Source organism: Aplysia californica, unplaced genomic scaffold (genome assembly GCF_000002075.1).
Source record: "Aplysia californica isolate F4 #8 unplaced genomic scaffold, AplCal3.0 scaffold00504, whole genome shotgun sequence".
In the NCBI taxonomy this organism is placed as follows: Eukaryota; Metazoa; Mollusca; class Gastropoda; order Aplysiida; family Aplysiidae; genus Aplysia; species Aplysia californica.
This window is the reverse complement of record NW_004797774.1, coordinates 495,986-516,064: the sequence shown is the minus strand read 5'-3', so window position 1 is coordinate 516,064 and position 20,079 is coordinate 495,986. Positions and strand designations below refer to the sequence as shown.

Here is a 20,079-nt window from a genome sequence, read left to right as displayed (position 1 = left end):
CTCTTACGACACGCAGTATCACGGCAGGTGTATTCTTGCTCCCCCATAGTAAAACTACGGGGTCCCCCACCAGCAGGGGAGAAAGCTAAGAATGGGCACTGGTTATAGTTAAAGGTAATTACCATCATCCTGAAAGGTTTCACTGTTGTGGATTTGGTAGCTTTCACCCTTGTGAATTGCACTCATATTTTTTTAAAAATAAAGGTAATTAGTTTCCTGTTTGTCGTTTACATTTTCACTTTGTCAGTAAATGTTGCATCATGGCAGTACTGAAAGGGAGAAAGCAATATTGTTGTTTTGCCAGTTTTAATGTTTGTTTGTTATTTGTTTTTATTATCCAATCCCTCCAGGTGGTCAAGAATTGTGGGCACCATTTTTGTGAATGAGAGGATTCCAGTGTATCTATTCTCAAGACTGTGCCCAACTCCATATGTGGTGAGCTCTGTCAAACACTGTCCTTGATTTTGTTCAGCATTTCAAAGAGTATAAAGCAACAAGTTTCAATAGCTTTTGAATGATTTGCGAATTTGTGAATAGTCAGTGATATTATTTTTTTCTTGACAAGAAACGGTTGTTGTTTTAATTTGTTCTTCTAGATATTTGATTATAGAGAAGAATTGTTTTAAGGTTAATTAAAGCATTAAATGGTTTATTTGTATTAATTAGACATGCTTATTTTTTTTTCTTTTAGTTATTATTTATACCTTGACAGAAATCTGAGTGTGGGGAGGGATCGAACAATTACTCTTCTTATTCAGCTTTTTGAAATGGTTCTTCATATTTGACCTTAGAAAATAATTTAATATATGTGAGGCAGCGTGGTGAAATCAGGCGCTCGTCAAAATAATGAAAGTGAAGACGCTGGCATTTTTCCGCAGGTTTGTGAATTTTTATCGAATTTTTTTTTTTTGGCTCAACACCTTTCATGCCCATTAAAGAACACATTTCTGTGTGGAATTTACTGAAAAACTTTGATTAAAGGCACAAAAAAGGTACATTTCCAGTTTCCAAGAACTCTAAAGCATAGGAAAGAACCATGCTTTGACGGCCATTTTCTACCTTTTTTTACCTCTGAAATCAGGTGACCCCACTTTTTTCAATTGCTAATATCTTGATTTCTATTACAGACAGATGAGTATTTTTTTCATCCTGAGATAGATAAATGAACAAGCTTTAAGATGACACAAATAACTCTTCATGCTCAAAAATTGACGAGCGCCTGATTCCACCGCGTCGTGACACATATAAGGTTGATAAAAGCATTGAATGGTTTATTTGTATTAATTAAATATATTTCTTTTTTGCTTTGAGTTATTCTGCATAACTTGAGGACAGAGATTAGGGATAAAGGGATCTGGAACTTACTCTTTTCTTTCAGTTTCTTAAAATGGCTCTTATCTTTGTATTCTTCAGGCCTATGGGGTGCGGGCTTTTGACGCTGACTGTGGGATCATGATCACCGCAAGTCACAACCCCAAGGAGGACAATGGCTATAAGGTATTCTGGTGATATCATCGTATTGTTTTTGTTCTCAAACTGTTTGTTTTTCTCCAAAACAATTTTGATTGGGGGGCAGTTTTTAACGAGAAAAAACTTGGATTTTGTCTTATTCTCCTTTCATTTTTCTTTTGTCATAATATTACATGTTTTTACTGAACTAATATTGTTGCTTTATGATAGTATTTACTAATTGACTATGATTATGTTTATTTCAGTGCTTTTTCAGTCTTTGTAATTTCTTACACTTGTTTGATTGGAGTAATATTATCTCTTTCTTTTCTTTGCAGGTGTACTGGAATAATGGGGCTCAGGTGAGTTGATGTAGTACAAGTGAATTGTTAGCTTCATTAGTTTTGTCATACCTGTTTTGCCACTGGTACATAAAGCCAGTCTTTCCTGTCCATTAATTTGAAATCTGTTTATTAAGTAAAACATTTGTAATTTTCGTTGTTCATTGATTTGAAATCTGTTTACTCAGTAAAACATTTTGGTATTTGTTGTTGTTGTTGGGGGGGGGGGGGGGGGGGAAGAGGGTGTGAGGTCTGAGGCTAGACTGAAGAGGAGTAAAGTAATTAAAGTAGTGAAAAATTCTACTCTGTTAAAAATTGGATTCTCTTATTCACATGGCTGGTATCTGTGTAATTAGGGCTAAACATTCTGAAGCTTTTGCATATTAATGTGGTATTCGTGTCTTCCTGTGTTCTGATCAGAATTTGGTTGTTCCAGATTGTCTCCCCTCACGACAAAGGAATCAGCCAGGCCATTGACGAGAGCCTGGAGCCCCTGGCTTCCTCCTGGGATGTCAGCTCCCTGGAGCGTCTCTCAAGCCTGGTCAAAGACCCCATGGAGGAGACTCTGAAGCGGTACAACGCGGATGTGCTCAGTCTCTGTTATTTGAGGTAAGCAACAGCATGCTCTGGTCGCTTCTGGTTTATCTGTTAATATTTGTTTGTTAGTGTTTTACGGCGCTTGAAACTGCATGAGGTCTTGTGAGCGGGTGGGACACGTTAAAGATTTTCAGTTGGTAGGAATTTTGAATTTTGTTCTGGTGGCGGTTGAAGCCTACTGTTATTGAATGTAGGGCCACCAAGGGATCTTTAACATGCGCAACTTGCACATGGGACCTCCTAGGTTTTCGTCTATATCCAAGAAGGCTAGGTGTTAGGTTTTACCTACCATAAGATCAGGGGTGTGGCTGAAAGACAGCAGTAAGAATGAGCCTAGGAGTACCAGTAGAAAGGCTGCAGAAAGAGTCTGGAGCCCAGAGGAGGGAACAAAGGGGAGGAAGTGGATATGAAAGTAGACGATAATACATGGTTAGTAAGCAGGAAAGAAGAATATTTTATATAGAGGAAAATTTTCCATCGTTGTCAGGTTTCGAACCCGGGACCTATTGAATAAGAGACGAACACCGTAACCTCTTGGCCACTAGAGCCCCCTGGTTTATCAGGAAATAAGTTTGTATCGGCTGCTCAGTGTTGGACTCTGTCATACGTCACTTTCCATCGTGGTGTATAGCGAAGTGTTACATTAAGTAGTCTGTATGTATTATTACTATAATGTTATATTCTTTCTTGAGAAAATTGTATGTTCCTGTTTTTCAAAAACATTTCAGTAGTTGCTTACTCCTCATAAGTATCCATAACATAAATGGTTTTCAACTAGGTTTTAATAATAATAATAATAATAATAAATAGCATTTGTATAGCGCATATCCCCGCTCAACAGCAAGCTCTATGCGCTTTACACTATATTATTACCCCAGCAGACCATTGAACACTCCGAAACATTCTCAGCTTCCCGGGAAGCATACAGTGCAAGCAGCTGATTAAGGGCTCAAACACTAACAAATTGACAAGATCTTTCGCTATCTATAGCCGGTTCCCATTCCCACCTGGGTGAAGTGAGGAAAATTTGTGCAAAGTGCCTTTCCCAAGGACAGAACGTTGGGCCCCTGACAGGATTCGAACCCACGACCTTACGGTTGCGAGTCTGAGAGCCTAACCACTAGGCCACCGACGCCATTCTGTTTTTATGGGTATATATATAGATAACTCTTCTTAGTTGCTTCATCTCATTTGTAGATTTCTGCAATTAGGAAGAGAATTTTCGTTTTCCACTTCAATTGTATCTCTCTAGTTATAAGTTGTTTACCATCTTGCATGGTGCTCACTGCTCGTCATCCTCTCAATTACTGTGAGCATGGTGGCCTGCCATTTCTGCTGAGTGGATGGATTGCAGGTGCTCTGGTGTGTTTTGCTCCTTCTTTCCTGTCAAACATTTATCATCCTTATATTTTATCCTTCTTTTCTTTGTATATATAACTCACTAGTAACTCCACTTATTTGACTTATCTTTGGCACTTGTATTACCTAATTGTTTTGTTTGATTCTTATGAAACTAAACTGAGCTATGTAACCAGGGAAGGACGACAGGAGGGGATGTGCTGTAAAACTCTTACTACAACTCAAAAACTAATTTTTTTCCGAAAAGATGATGATCATCAATGCCTTTCACCCTTGGCAGGGTATAGGCCACATACAAGCTCCTTCCATTTATTTCTGTCCTGGGCAATCCTTCTAAGCTCGTTCCTAGTGAGCTTCATTTCTCTCATGTCCCTTTTCACACATCTCTCCATGTTTCCCGTGGCCATCACCTGCCTCCTGTGCACCCTGTGGACACTGCAGCGGTTGAAAAGATGATGTGAACAGTTTAATACTTTTGTGTAATTTTTTTCATGTTCCAGAGAAAAGAATGCTGAGTGCCCAGTTCGCCTCACCTATACAGCCATGCATGGTGTTGGCTATGAGTTTGCCGTACGGGCAATGAAAGAATTTGGCTTTCTGGATCCTATCCCTGTTTTGGAGCAGGTGAGTACTCGGAAGCTCTTTTTCCATAAAGAGTGAAGAAAAGGCTTGCAGACTTGTCAGATACTCCAATAAAATTTTATTTGAGCTCTTTTATTCTTTTTTTACGATCGGCTTTGTATGAAATTTGATTTTTCTCTCTTGACTTCCATTTCTGCCTAGTCATATGCGACTTATGTTGTAAGTGATATGAAAATACAGGTTTTTATTCACAATTGTTTGCATGTATTTATTTATTATACACGCTTATTTTCCACGGTTTGTTATATTAATATAATCTACGTGGGGGGGGGGGGGATCTGGGCTCTCCAATGCAGTTTTTTAAGCTATGTCATTAAGAACTTTTTTTTTCTTTATTGTCAATGGATTTTTTTTCTCTCCTTACCAGTTTTTAATTTTGATTTTCCCTGCGTATCTTGGATCTATAGGTTCAACCAGACCCGGATTTTCCAACTGTGAAGTATCCAAACCCAGAAGAAGGCGAGGGAGCGCTGGTAAGTTACAGAGGTTGAAATGTCAGTCAGTGAACATTAGGCTGCTTTATCATGTGACCTTATGCAGTTGCGAACGCTGTAAAACTTTTACCAGACTGAAACTGAATATTTTGCTATTTGTGTGTTCAAGTTTTGTGTTAAAAAGAGAACTCTTTTTATTGTCTGTATCTTTCTTTGCTGTATACTTGGAAATGAGCTGATATCAGTTTCGCAGGACTTGATTTATGTGAATTTTAGGTTTCCAGAGTAAATTTTAGACTCCGAGAGAAATGAAAATAGGCTGGCCATTTCGACAGAGTGAACTGAGAATCAACAGATGGACTAAAAGATTAATTGAATGGAGACCAAGAACAGGAAAAAGATCAAGAGGAAGACCAGAAAGAAGGTGGCAAGATGACCTCAGAGAGCAGATCGCGACCTCAGTGCTTTCTTGTATTATCTCCATTTGATTCTTAACATAGAAAATGTGGCTTCTTCTTAAGCTCACGCTTTATTATGAACTGTTTTCACTTTCATTGAAAATGGAGATGGGACAAGAAAGCCCTGAGGTCGCGAGATGGGTACGAACTGGACATGAAAAACAGCTTAATTGCACAGAGTGGAGGTCATTGTTGGAGGGTTACATCCTGCAGTGGCCAACCAAAGTCTAGAGGGAAAGAAAGAAGAAGGGAATTGTGCTGTAGACAGTGGATCAGAATCTACTGATGGCCTGAAACATAACATAATTTGTAATGGAGCATATTCCCTTAAGAGGATACCACCATTTCTGTGCTTCTTTGAAAAATTAAGAATAGTCTTAGACAGAAAGGAATAATTCATGCGTTTTCCTTCAATATACGGTCGAGTCTGCTGAAACGTAACACATTCAATCCTAAAACAGCAGTAAACCTAAAGAAAATAATATTGGCTCAAATAGTTGGCTGCTGTTGACGATGTTTTTCAATTTTCTTTTTTTTGATTACAGAAACTTGCCATGGAAACAGCTGATCGAAATAAGAGCAAAGTCATCCTGGCAAACGACCCTGATGCTGACAGGCTGGCTGTGGCAGAGAAAATTGACAGGTGCTTCGTCTCAGAAATTGTCATAATACTATCGAAACTGTACAGGATATGCAGACCAGAGAAGCTTTCTCTTCTCAAATTGACCCCCTTCTCTCTTTGTTCTTCTTCTCCTCCTCCTCTTTCTCCTCCTACTCCGTATTCCCCTGCTACAGTTCATGGAGTAAATGACTTTTAAGATACTCATCTCACAGTGCAGTTGATTTTTGTGTGCACGTCCTTTTTATTTTCATGTATAGAATGTAAAGCCATCACTTGCCTGACAGTCTCATGCCATTTTCGAAGGTACTTTTAATATACAGGGTGTCCCAAAAAAATGTATACACATTATAAATGGTAATGTTTGATTTTATCGTGTGTACACATTTTTGGGCGACACCCTGTATATATACCAGTGCTTCCAGTCTTCCGCAAATTAGCAGATTTCCACAAATGGAAAAATTTCCGTGAAAATTCCTGCAAAAAATTTTTTTTTTAAAGATTATTTTAAAAAATGCGAAATAAATAATTTCCGTAATAACTAAAAGTCAACAATAGCCAAGCCATACCGGAAGTGCTCTTTCTTTTGAAAGTGTTGACAATGTCTTTCACTTTCACTTTCTAAAGCACATGAAGAAGCAGAGAACAATTGTAAACAAGAAGAAGAAGTGTGGTTCAATAGATCTTGGGCCTGCCAAGGGAAGAAAACTCTAAACACAGCTTGATGTTTTTTTTATCAGACTTGTTTATTTGTAAATATTGTTGTGGATTTAAGTTGAATATAAGCTGTCAAGTTATTTATTAGATCTTGATCTAGCTACTGTACTATTATTATTATAGGCCAAATTATGAGGATTCTACACATTATGGTGCAAACAACACAAGAAAAAACAAGTTGAAACAACAAAATCTCAAACATAAGGGGACCGCTGTCCCCCTTCAACCCCCTGCCAGGGCGCTGCCCTGGACCTGAAAATCCTTGAAAAAATGACAAATGAAGTGGTTGTTTTTTTCTACTGAGATGTACTTTTACTTGGATAGGTTTCTGACTTCTTTTTAATTAAACCAGGGATTCTGTTTTTCTGTTATTTTCACAAGGAGAACTGTTATTATTCTTTGCATTTGTTTTCTGTGTTGGCCCACAGTCGGGCTTGTGAACTGTCTTTTTAATTTTTTTTCATAAAATCCCAGAGGCAATCCCTTTTACATAGATGAGAGATTCAAGGAAGGCTGTGAGATTGGGGAGCAGGAAGTGAGTCTATATATGTGGCGTCGGTTGTCTAGTGGTTAGGCTACCGGACTCGTAATCGTGAGGTTGCGGGGTCGGGGGTTTGAGCCGCGGGCCTGACGTTGTGTCCTTGGGAAAGGCACCTTACACGAATTTTCCCCACTTCACCCAGGTGGGAATGGGTACCTGGTAGGGTTGGGTCGGGCTCGCAAAATTAGCGCCTGCGAGTAACGAACTACTCGTTGGCACGACCCGCAAACGAGCGGACGGGTAACGAACCGTCTGTTTGTGAAGAGTAGCTCGCTACTCGCTACACATCGTGCAGAGACAACAGTTCGTTTAGCGAGCGAGCGGACGGGCGGACCGAGAGACTCCATGCATTCGAGCGGGCGGGCGGACGGACGGGAACGACTCCTTCCATTGCCTACAACTTTCAACCCCCCCCCCCCCCCCCCCCCCCTTCGGCCTTTGCGATAATTGGAACGTACAGTGTGCCCCACGCATGAGGTGAAAGGTTACGCACATAGTACTACGTCACCATCTTCTCTCACTCCCTGTGGCACCGCTAGTGGTTTGAAACATCAGGCCTAATTAACAAACAATAGACGACGGGTCTAATCTTGCCTCGAGTATCTCGTCTGCTAGAGTTCGTCCGTTCGCCCGCCCGCCTAGTGAATAAAATTGTGGAGCGGACCCAAAAAAACCGAACTGACTTGAGGCTTGATGTCCGCAGTCCGCTCGCTGAGAAAGTAAAATTGTGGAGCGGACCCAAAAAACGAACTGTCTTGAGGTTCGCAGTTCGCTCTCATGGCCGTCCGTTACCCGTTCGCTCTTACTGAGTCCGCGAGTAACGAATCCGTCCGTCCGCTCGCCCCAACTCGAGTACCTGGCCATAGACAGTGAAAGATCTTGTCAGTATGTTAGTGTTTTAGTGCCTAGATTATAAATGACCGCTTGCACTGTATGCTTCCCAGGTAGTTGAGGTTGTTTCAGAATGCTCTCCGGTCTGCTGGGGTAATAGTACAGATTGTAAAGTGCATAGAGCCTGCTGTTGAGCGGGGATTTGCACTATACAAATGCTATCTATAATTATCATTATTATTATTATTATTATATATTTGTGCAATCTTCTTATTTTCCTTTTTTCTTTCTGTGGTCAGCGGCTGGCGCGTGTTCACGGGGAATGAAATCGGTGCTTTTCTGGGCTGGTGGTGTTTTACTGCCTGGAGACAGAAGAACCCCAGTGTCAACTGTGAGTTGTCTCTATGTCTCCTTGTTTGTTACTTAGGTTTAGATACGGTGAAAGGGAGAGAGAGAGAAAGAGAGTGTGTGTTTGTATTTGTTGATGAGTGTGTGCGATTTTATATATTTACCAGTGGGATGCCAAATTTCCGGCTTTTCCGGCTTTTCCGGCTTTTTCCTACACTTGCAAAGGAAAGGGGAGAGGTAAGAGAGATGTTTTTGTTTGCTCTCTTAAAACTTGACAAGGTTCCTTTTAGGTGAGATGTGATGCTCCGCTCATTTTCAGGGTTTTTTAATTTTTAAAAAATCATTTGGCATTCCTGTTACCACGCTGCAGCAAATTTATCCTCGTGGAAATCAATAAAATGGGATCTTTTCTATCAGTTTTGTGAGCTCAAGGTTTTCACGAATAATCTCGTCATCTTTTGAAGCGTGTACTATCTCTGTGTCATGTGTTGCTGCTTAACCTGGTTTTATTTTGTACTTTGTCTGATTCCACCGCATCTTGACACATATTCTCTTGATGGTGTAGAATGAAATTTGTATACTTTGCGTGTCGGTTGACTTTCGTGGTCTTTCTTGTCCTTTTTTTGTCATCAATGTGATTATTAACGAGAGAATAACTTCAGCCGTAATGTCTTGTTTCTCCCAGTGTCTGATGTGTACATGTTGGCCAGTACTGTGTCCTCAAAGATCCTCGAGGCTTTTGCTCGTAAAGAGGGCTTCAACTTCATTGTGAGTATAGGCAGTTACTATTTATTTTCCAGTTTTTTTAACACCTCTGTTCTTTTCATCCTTTTTTTTCAGTCTTACTTTTATGGAATGGACAGATTCTTAATGAGATTGCATTCCAACCTCTCGGCTCTCGGACTCGCAACTGTAAGGTCGTGGGTTCGAATCCCGTCAGGGGCCCAACGTTGTGTCCTTGGGAAAGGCACTTTGCACAAATTTTCCTCACTTCACCCAGGTGGGAATGGTTACCCGGCTATAGACAGCGAAAGATCGTGTCAGTTTGTTAGTGTTTGAGCGCTTAATCAGCTGCTTGCACTGTATGCTTCCCGGGAAGCTGAGAATGTTTCCGAGTGTTCTATGGTCTGCTGGGGTAATAATATAGTGTAAAGCGCATAGAGCCTGCTGTTGAGCGGGGATATGCGCTATACAAATGCTATTTATTTATTTATTATCATTTTCCAAGGAGTTCTTTGAATGGTCCTTCGTATCATTTCGTCTGTTATTGGAGTATGATACTTTTTGAGTACAGTGGAACCCGTGGAAGACAAACACTTATAGTTGAGTAAAGAAGTGGTCATCTAAGACAGGTGGTTGTCTTGGACAGTACCATTGTGACACAGAGAAGAATGCAAGGGAGGAAGTGGGAAGTGGTTATTTGTGCAGGTGATTATCTTGGACAGGTGATAATTAAATGGGGCTCGACTGTAGTTCAGCATTTATTAGAAGACGGGGAGGGAGTTATGCTTTTAAGGTTTTTTTTCCTCTCTGGATCATGCATTGTGTCGATAGTCAATACTTTTGTTATACTCTAAACTACAACTTCAAAATACTGCTAAAATTACAGTAAAATTAATAGCCTCAATGTGGACTATTGAATGTCTCCCCAGGAAACACTCACTGGGTTTAAGTGGATGGGCAATGAGGCGGACAGGCTGCTCAAAGAGGGAAAATACGTTCTCTTTGCTTTTGAAGAGGCTATCGGTAAGCATTTGTGCTTGCAGTTGTAGAAACATACTCCTTTATGTATCTTATGTATCTCCTTTCACTTTGTGAATATTTTTGGCGTATTTTTATCCTATGCTGGAGTTGCAAAATATAGACGATGATAGTTTAAGAGTATTTTTTTACAGGGTTTTACAATTTCTTACAGGTGGTTGTTACAGCAAGTTGTTTGACGGTAATGATACTAATGATAAATAACATCCGTGAAGTGTATATCCTGGTTCGACAGCAAATTCTAAGCACTTTACACTTTAAATTCTGAATGTTGGGAAAAAAAAAGGCCAGAAAAAATGCACACAGAAAGTACAATTGCTAAAAGAATGAAACTTTTTTTTTGCTCTGTCTCTTGTAAAATTTTGCCTACTGGGCTTAGCACGTATTAGCAGCCGGCCGAGAATTTAAAATACAGTAGGGCACAGATAACTCAAACACATTGGGGATTGAATAATGTGCTCAGCACATTCATAGTTCGGGTAGACCGATATGAAAAAAAATTGACGAGATATCAGTTGGGGAGTGGCAAATATAGCACGAGCTATCCGTCTGTGATTTTGAGTTTTCTGTGTTCGTGTTATACGTCCCTGACTGTATTATTGTTGCTGTATGATGTTGACGTGTTTTGTGTGTTCCCATGTCACATGTGGGGCTGTGCCTGTCTGATTTTGGCGTTTTCTGTGTCCTCAGGCTACATGTGTACCACGTTGGCTTGTTCTATGTGTCCCCAGGTTACATGTGTACCTTGTTAACGTGTTCTATATGTCCAGGTTACACGTGTGTCTGTGTGTGACTCATGTTAATGTGTTCTATATGTCCCCAGGTTACATGTGTGTCATGTTAACGCGTTCTGTGTGTCCCCAGGTTACATGTGTGTCATGTTAACGCGTTCTGTGTGTCCCCAGGTTACATGTGTGTCATGTTAACGCGTTCTGTGTGTCCCCAGGGTACATGTGTGTCATGTTAACGCGTTCCGTGTGTCCCCAGGTTACAAGTGTGTCATGTTAACGCATTCTGTGTGTCCCCAGGTTACATGTGTGTCATGTTAACGTGTTCTGTGTGTCCCCAGGTTATATGTGTGTCATGTTAACGCGTTCTGTGTGTCCCCAGGTTATATGTGTGTCATGTTAACGTGTTCTGTGTGTCCCCAGGTTACATGTGTGTCATGTTAACGTGTTCTGTGTGTCCCCAGGTTATATGTGTGTCATGTTAACGCGTTCTGTGTGTCCCCAGGTTATATGTGTGTCATGTTAACGCTTTCTGTGTGTCCCCAGGGTACATGTGTGTCATGTTAACGCGTTCTGTGTGTCCCCAGGGTACATGTGTGTCATGTTAACGCGTTCTGTGTGTCCCCAGGTTACATGTGTGTCATGTTAACGCGTTCTGTGTGTCCCCAGGTTACATGTGTGTCATGTTAACGCGTTCTGTGTGTCCCCAGGTTACATGTGTGGCAGCAAAGTGCTGGACAAGGACGGTGTGTCGGCGGCGGCGGCCGTGGGGGAGCTGGTGAACCACCTGTACAGCTCGGGCACCACGCTCAGCAAACAGCTGGAGGTCATCTATCAGACGTGAGTACACGGGATCCCACCCAACCTGGGGAAATTGGGGAAAAGCCGGGAATTTCATTTTTAGATTTACCGGTTGGGAAAACTCTGTGAAAATGAATGAAAATGGAAATGAATGTGAGAAAGCTGGGGAATCGAAATCAGGGGGTGTAGTCTATGTCATAATGTCATTTGCAGCTCATCTTTAAAAAAACAATACATCTTTTTTTTGCTCAACACATTTTTATTTTATTCTAAGAACACATTACTGTGTTAAGTCATTGAAATTTTTACATACACAAATTATCATTCGACCTGTTTCGTTCATTTTATTTTTGGGGGGGTTGTTTTAACAAGAGTTTTATGGCATTTACAACACGTGTGAGGAAGATTAGTGGTCTTACTAGAGAGTAACATGCAAGGGAAAGGAGGAGGAGAAGTAAATGGTAATGGTGATAGATGTTTGAAAGTAAAGAAGGAGCAAACTGCATCAGAACCACCGCCAACCACATACAGACCTGTTTTAAGTGAGTTTATGCTGCTTGTGAAAATAGACAAGTCTACTGAAAATTTTGAAATGTACTTTTTTTCCCCATAGGTATGGTTATCATATGAGCAGTAACTCCTACTTCAAGTGCTACGATGCGGATACAATCAAAGCCATGTTTGAACGTCTTCGTAACTACGATGGGGAGGGAAAGGTGAGCTGCTGTGGTTTGTCATAGAACGATGTTTATGATCAGTGACAGTAGTGACCCATCGTGAGGTTATTGCGGCTATAGTCGTAATGCTACGACTGTGCCTCAGAGTTTATTGTGACTATAGTCGTAATGCTACGACTGTCCCTCAGAGTTTATCGTGACTATAGTCGCAGTCGTCAACACGGGCACTTTAGACCTGAATTTATGTATGGAACTACCGGAAATTATTTAATACATTAAACCCTAACTCGTCCGGGACCGCCTGGGAATTCCCTTACACGCTCCACCCTGACTCGCCCGGAACCGCCCTCGCCGACCAAGCGTCTTTAGAAATGAAGTCTAGCCTTGATGAGACTCTGGGGCTGAGATTTTGATTTGCATAGTTATTGCAAAAAGTTTCTTCTTTCGTTTGATAGTAGTTTTAGTATTAGAGCCGAACGAAGTGAGATCGCATTACCGACACTTCGAAGGTGTTTCAACTTGTTGAAAAGCGACACAATTGAGTTCGAAAAAGGAAATAACGATGGATTTTAGCAAAAACAAGCATATGACAAATCAGATGTCTCAGATTTTGATGAAAACGTTTTAGCAAGAGTTTAAGGCGATTCCGATTGATCAGACGTAGAAAGTCTAGAATTTAGATCTAGGGCCTGGCCGCAAGGCTGAGAGTGAGAGTGACTGGTCGGACACCCCGATTGAACTAAAGTTAGAACATTTTCAACAGTTTATGCATACATAAAGTTATATTTTTCTGAAACTACATTCATTTTTCGTTTTAACTTTTATTTTTTCAGGATTTTGGGAATTTGTTTAGTATTTTTAAAATGTGTTCTTTAACTCATTCGCTAATCGGAGCCATGGGGGGGCAGCGCGGCTAAAGTGCTGTCAGTACGCTAAGCCGCCCCCGGCGGCTCGAGAACCGATCTTCAATTTTAGCTTAGATTCTTTTCCAATCCACATATCCATGTTAAAATAAAGGTCATAAAATAATGTTGACTTCCGGGTCAAGCATTTCCACTGAAAATCGAAAGTTTAGAGATTTAGTTTTGAAACGCGATTTAGTAGTTTATTCGACTTGTGTTTATCACGATGCCAAAATTATAGCCCGGACACCAGTCTTAGTAATTTTACACAACAAAATCAATAATTATTTTGCCCACTAAAGAAATGTAGAACTCAATTTTATAATATTGATACGATTGGACTCATATTGCCAATGCACTGTTATTGAGAAATCAATATTTTTGAGTGCTAGAATGCTATATCTAGCTCTAAATTGTAAAAATATTTTTTTCTCCCCAAAATCACTACTTTTTGATGAAATTACACAAAAGTGCCACCCTAGACATGTATAGGTTTATTCCAAATGCAATTCTGAATAATTCCATATAAGATACGAGTGGGTTTTTTCTGTTTGTGATCATTTTTCAAGATTATAAAATTAAAAATTTTTTTTTTTCAATATCAGATATTATGATTCCAAATGTACAAATATTATGGAATGTATGTAAAGAACTGCAAACTTTTCAATATTTTCCAGTTCTATATTCATTTATGGTTATTTTGATGTATAATTTGACTAGGTGCAAACATATTTTGTGAGTTTCAGCAAAGATTATTTATTTTATATTTTCAAATTTTATCCGCATTCAATCAAAATTGTGTTGCATAATCGCCTCTTACAAGAACATAAGTTGAAAAATACTTAAATAAACATTACAGATGTATTCTACAAACCATACTGGAAATATTGGTATACAATACGTTGATATTTATTTGAATTTGTGGGCCCAAAGACCTTTTAACTGCCCACTAGTCATCATCCCATTCGCCCTCCCGAAAAAAGTTTGTCCACAAGCCGAAAATAATATGTAGCGAATGAGTTAAAGGCTTGTATTCACGGGAGGTGGGTTCCTTCCCTTTGCTTAGGATCTAACAATGGACTTCCCGTCCAGACTCTTAGGGTGTAATGTGTTAAACTAAGATAGATTTTAATGTAGTGTAAAGCGCATAGAGCCTGCTGTTGAGCGGGGATATGCGCTATACAAATGCTATCTATTATAAGATAAACTTCTTTTCAAGGAAGATTTTCCTAGCATTTCCTGCCACAAACAAGAATCTAGACCCAGAATTGGAATAGATAACGAATAGTCTCAAAATTTGTTTACATCAGTTGCTAAGGCAGGAATGGAATCTGAAATGGCTGCAAATATGGATGTTTACAACCTGTTCAACGCATTTTATCGGGATAGTAGTGATTCAAGAGGAAACAGACTGTATTTCAATGCAAAAAGTGTGAGGTACACATGTCCCTTCAAGTCCCAGGCTACTTTGAACTGTATCACTCACACTAAGACTAGGAGAAATTTGACACTACAATGTCAGGACTAACACACAGGCAAAGACGCTCTGACAAACAAACAAATTAAATCCACGACAAGGTATTGTTTTGAACATTTTTTATCTCGTGTTTTTTCTTCACTCAATTTCCAGCTCAATGAAGTTTGGTTTATATTTCTTTCTGAAAAAATAAGGAAGTTATAAGCACTTTTTATGACCCGTCCTAATTCTCATGAGGTTTTCAAACTACTTCACCTCTGGGGGACCGGACAGTGCGAACTAATTCGCCTTTTGAAGGATTAGATCATGTGCATGTACAAGGAGGTGTAGAACTAGGTATAGAGGAAGTATCACATCATTGTTCTATTACTTAATTCATCAACACCCACGACACGTGGACTGTAGTATTCGTGAAGCTCGACTGCTCACTGCTCCCCTAGGACCGTGGATGAGTATACTCACGAGCTTCACCGTGTTGGATGTTTTGGGGTTTTTTTCGCTTCTCCCAGTTGCAAATGACAGTGATATGGGTCTAACAGGCTGCATTGTTGAATGTCCCAAGTAGGACCTAAATGATAATTTGAAGTGAACAGGCCAAGTGAGAGACTTATTGTGAAGATGTTTTAGACTTCAAGAGGAACACATTGCTATAAATAAACCCAAACTTTTTTTTTCTTTTTTTTCGGATTTATTTTACTTTTTTTTTGTTGTTGTTTTTTTTGTTTGTTATAACATTCTTTTTCTGTCCATTTTGTCTGTGCAGTATCCCAGCAAGTGTGGAGACTACGCCATCGCTCATGTGAGAGACTTGACTGTGGGTTACGACAGTGAGACTATTGACAAGAAACCGGTACGTATAATCACAGCCTTCATGTTTTGCATTGTGAGCTCTACATTTGTATACAGTGGCTGCCTTACAGTTGCAGGGATGCCAAGTGCAATGCTCTCTATAGGGTAGATTTAGTTTAGTAAGGTTATTTCGGTGCTTGCAACTGCATTCGGTCATATGAGCGCTAAGAGATGGATGCCAACAGAGAAGTCCAAAATGGGAATCAGGCTTTCTCTGCTCACCTCTCTAGCCTCAACAGCACAAAGTCTGCTTCGACTATGAAAGCACCTCGGATATAGCAGTTCACAAGAGAGTGAACATACAAAAGAAGTTGAGGAAAAATGACGATAGTATGGATGAGGAAAGAAAAAGCTGCAGTTCCCCCTATGTTTTTATGGCACAGTGTGAGCATGACATTGATAAGTCAGCCCATTTACAATTCTACTGTGCATACAAACTTGTTAATGTCCCCCCTTTGGGAATGGCCTTAAGGCACTTCATTGGGTGGTTGGCAGGAGCTCTGGTGTGGTTTGCTTCTTCTTTCCTGTCAAACATCTATTGTCCTTATCTTTCCTCCTTCTTTTTTTGTGTTTGTTACTCTGTTGTAACACCTCTAGCCTTCGGCACTTAAATAACCTCATTGTGTTGCAAGTGCTGTAAAGCGCTTACTAAATCAGAAAGACACTTCAGTTAGTGCATTGCCCTTGGTATCCCGTTTTCTGGCCTACAATGTGGTGCTGTTCTTGGTTTTAGGGCGCCGTTGTTAGGTCCTACTTCTTTATTTTCCCTCTGTTGTTTCTGTCTGTTTGTTTGGGTGGTTGAAGGGTGCCACTGGTGGGTCCTACTTCTGTATTTTCCCTCTGTTGTTTATGTCTTGTCTATTCGGGTGGTTGGAGGGTGCCACTGGTGGGTCCTACTTCTTCTCTGTGCAGGTGGTTGGAGGTCGCCACTTGTAGAACCTACTTCTTTATTTTCCCTCTGTTGTTTCTGTCCGTCTGTCTGTCTGTGTGGGTACGGGTGGTTTGAGGGCACCGTGATAGGTCGTACTTCTTGCCTGTGCGGGTGGTTTGAGGGCGCTACCGGTAGGTCCTACTTCTTTGTTTTCCCTCTGTTGTTTCTGTCTGTCTGTCTGTCTGTGTGGGTACGGGTGGTTTGAGGGCACCGTGATAGGTCGTACTTCTTGCCTGTGCGGGTGGTTTGAGGGCACCACCGGTAGGTCCTACTTGTTTACTTTCCCCCTGTTGTTTCTGTCTGTCTGTCATCCTTGTTCCCTGCACTACAGGACCGTTATTTTGAGGATGTACTTCTCTTTACTCAAACAAAACCACCGCTTGTTCCATCAGAAACTGCCTTGTAGCAAGTCAAGTCAGATGATCACCTTCAAGTTTGAGAACGGCTGCGTGGCCACGCTGAGGACGAGTGGCACCGAGCCCAAGATCAAGTACTACGCCGAACACCGGCCCGATCCTGAGCATGGGTACGATGTGGCCTCCGACTATTACATGTGACGGCTGATAGTTACATGTGGCCACTGGCAGTTACATGTGGCCACTAGCACTTACATGTTGTTACTGATAGTTACATGTTGCCACTGATAGTTACAACAGGCCATTGGTAGTTACAAATGGCCGCTGGCGGTTATATATTGTGGCTGTTGCAGTTACATATGGCTTCTGACAGTTGCATATTGCTGCCAAATTGTTAAATATGGTAGTTACATATGGCTTCTGACAGTTGCATATAGCTGCCAAATTGTTAAACATGGCAGTTACATATGGCTGCTGACAGTTGCGTATGGCCTACGGCAGTAAACTATAGCCTCTGACTAAAAGGAGAAGAAATACCGTCGTGCACAGATGACATGAACACAAAAAACTGGAAATCACGGATTTCTCATACAATTTGCCATCACCCGACTGAACTTTCTTTGATTTTTCGTTATTGGATGTGACGAATATGGGGTGCCCACTACGGATGGGATCGGCCCGATCGCCCGACTCGATCGCCTCATAAACGAACGTATTTGTTTTCAGTTTGAGGCGATCGAGTCGGGCGATTGGCCCGATCCAGCCGTAGTTGGCACCCTGTATAACACATTTGAAAATCCCTGATGTGTTGGAGTTGTCTGTGCCCAAATGAAGTCTTTTTTTCGTCTCTCCTGAAAAATGTTGCTCTCTGGACTAAGTAAAGTCAAACAGATGTGGCCCGAAGATATGATGCCATCGTAGTGGTGCGGGGCACAGTTCTGGCTGCTGTGCTCTCAGACTCTCAGTGAGAGCATGAACTGTTGCAAGGTGCTGTTGTGTAGTTGGAAAGAAAAGTTCTCTATTGTCAGCTCTTCCCATTCCCCTCTATATTTTACGTCTATCCCTGGGAGTTTGATCCTGTCAATACAGTGCTGTCAATATTGTCCATGCGTCTGTAAGATCATTGTACTTTGACTATAATGTCTATAGTTGATTGTGTATGTATGTGTGTGTGTGTGAGAGAGAGAGAGAGAGAGAGAGAGAGATATGAGTGTGTGTATTTATGTAATTGTTTTAGGACTATAATGTCTGTAGATGATTACGTGTGTGTGTGTGTTAGAGAGAGAGAGAAAGAGAGAGTGAGTGTTGATGAAAGTGTGTGTGCAGGTATGTAATTGTTTTAGGTCTTTAATATCTATAGATGATTCCATGTGTGTCAGAGAGAGAGAGAGAAAGAGAGAATGAGTGTTGACGAGTGCGTGTGCATGTATTTAAATACCCTACTGTAGCAGATTTCTCTTTGTGGTGATCAATAAATTGTATCTTATCTTGCCTTGTTTCAGGCTTGACTACGGGCAAGTAAAAGAACAGCTGAATGGGATTGTGGAAAGCATCGCCAAGTATTTCTACAGCCCTGACGTCTTCCCCAAGATCCTGCCCAGGGATACGTAAAAAAAATCTCTTTAAAGATGCGAGGACTGGCTCTGAGGGTTGACTACGATTTTGTGGGATTGCATTGTGTAAGGGGATGTTTTTGAGGCTAAGAGAAATTGAGGTATTTTCAGCAAACTCTTGGAGAATTGAGATTATTATAATATTTGGTGTTGGGAAAGTTGCGTGCACTTACTCAAAGCATAGTGTGATAAATGCTCTTTGCGCGTGGCCTGCAAACAGGCTCATGGTGTGTTGGGATATATTTTTCTTTGCTCAGTATTTCACTTACCTGAAGGTGTTAGTTGGTAAGTTTGTGTTTCTTTTACTGGAGAATGCTTCTTGTTTATCAAAGTCTTGGGGGGGATCTCGTGGATTTGTTTTGAGATGGGTTCTGTACTCTTAACATGTGTTTGTGGGCAAGTCCCTGGGTGTAATGCTGGCAGGTTGATGTATGCTTAGTTGAGAATTTTTTTACTTTCGTATGTGCAGTTTATTTATAATCTACGTTTTGTCGTTGAGTAAAATCTTGTTTTACACAATCTTGCTTTGTAAATTAAATCGTCCTTCGTCGGTAAATAGTCATGAATATGTTAAAAATGAGACAAATTCTTAATGTCGGAGTCAGGATTTGCTGTGTTCTAGTAAAACGGTGACACTGGTTATTTGACGTAAATTAATAGGTTGAAACAAGTCTCATTGTGGAATTTAATTTGAAGGGCTCTATGTCAGTGTTTCATGGGCCTGCTACAAACGAAAATGAATGGCTGGGTTTTTTTTCTTTAATTGTTCACCTTTGTTGTCGTGGACATCTTTCAGTTAAAAAAAATGTTTACATTGTCCCTAGCATGGATTACTGTATGTTTTTGTGGAAAACAAGTTCTACTCTTGGAAATTGTCATAGAATAATAATAATAAGAAGAAGAAGATGAAGCATACAACTCTGTAAATTTATAGGGGTGGGTGGTGCGTATCATTCATTTTATTTCAGAAGCCTTTTTTTTTTCTCTGTAATCAAACATTGGCCTACCCAGATGTAGTGAAAACACTTGCCCACACGGACTGGCCTTCAGTCTATGTAACAGGTATGGCCATTTGCACTCAGTTAGCTGTACCTTCATTGTATTACGGAAAGGTTGAATGTGAAAATTAACCATTCAAGAGGTGAATAAATTTGCACTGTCCGGTCCCCCAGAGGGGAATTACTGTGAGAAATTCATGAGAATAAGGGTGAGTCCTTAAAAATGCTTATAACTTCCTTATTTTTTAAGGTAGAAATATGAACCAAACTTCATTGAACTGGAAATTGAGTGAAGAAAAAACACGAGATAAAAATGTTCAAAACAATACCTTGTCATAGATTTATTTTGTTTGTTTGTTAGACTGTCTTTGCCTGTGTGTTAGTCTTGACATTGAAGTGTCAAATTTTTCCTAGTCTTAGTATGAGTGATACAGTTCAAAGTAGCCAGGGACTCAGAGGGATATGTATACCTCACACTTTTTGCATTGAAATACAGTCTTTTCCTCTTGAATCACTACTATCCCGATAAAATGCGTTGAACAGGTTGCAAACATGCATATTTGCCGCCATTTCAGATTTGATTACTGCCTTAGCAACTGATGTAAACAAATTCCTAGACTGTTAGTTTTCTATTCCAATTCTGGGTCTAG

The 20,079-nt window shown here is 40.4% G+C and overlaps 1 protein-coding gene across 3 annotated transcripts in view; it reads left to right on the top strand.

Annotated features, from left to right (window-relative positions):
• LOC101859961 (phosphoglucomutase-2) overlaps nucleotides 1–19,757 on the top strand; it is a 35,240-nt gene extending 15,483 nt beyond the window's left edge. For all 3 annotated transcript variants that reach the window (XM_035971781.1, XM_005105976.3, XM_005105975.3), the window contains exons 6-20: nucleotides 351–435; nucleotides 1,414–1,497; nucleotides 1,788–1,811; nucleotides 2,227–2,399; nucleotides 4,247–4,370; nucleotides 4,796–4,861; nucleotides 5,826–5,923; nucleotides 8,288–8,379; nucleotides 9,022–9,104; nucleotides 9,989–10,082; nucleotides 11,536–11,665; nucleotides 12,240–12,342; nucleotides 15,446–15,532; nucleotides 16,855–16,988; nucleotides 18,321–19,757. In XM_035971781.1, coding sequence (XP_035827674.1) covers nucleotides 351–435; nucleotides 1,414–1,497; nucleotides 1,788–1,811; nucleotides 2,227–2,399; nucleotides 4,247–4,370; nucleotides 4,796–4,861; nucleotides 5,826–5,923; nucleotides 8,288–8,379; nucleotides 9,022–9,104; nucleotides 9,989–10,082; nucleotides 11,536–11,665; nucleotides 12,240–12,342; nucleotides 15,446–15,532; nucleotides 16,855–16,988; nucleotides 18,321–18,429 — 1,486 coding nt within the window. In that variant the 3' untranslated portion in view covers nucleotides 18,430–19,757. The remainder of the gene's footprint in view (nucleotides 1–350; nucleotides 436–1,413; nucleotides 1,498–1,787; nucleotides 1,812–2,226; nucleotides 2,400–4,246; nucleotides 4,371–4,795; nucleotides 4,862–5,825; nucleotides 5,924–8,287; nucleotides 8,380–9,021; nucleotides 9,105–9,988; nucleotides 10,083–11,535; nucleotides 11,666–12,239; nucleotides 12,343–15,445; nucleotides 15,533–16,854; nucleotides 16,989–18,320) is intronic.
• Nucleotides 19,758–20,079: the final 322 nt, after the last annotated feature.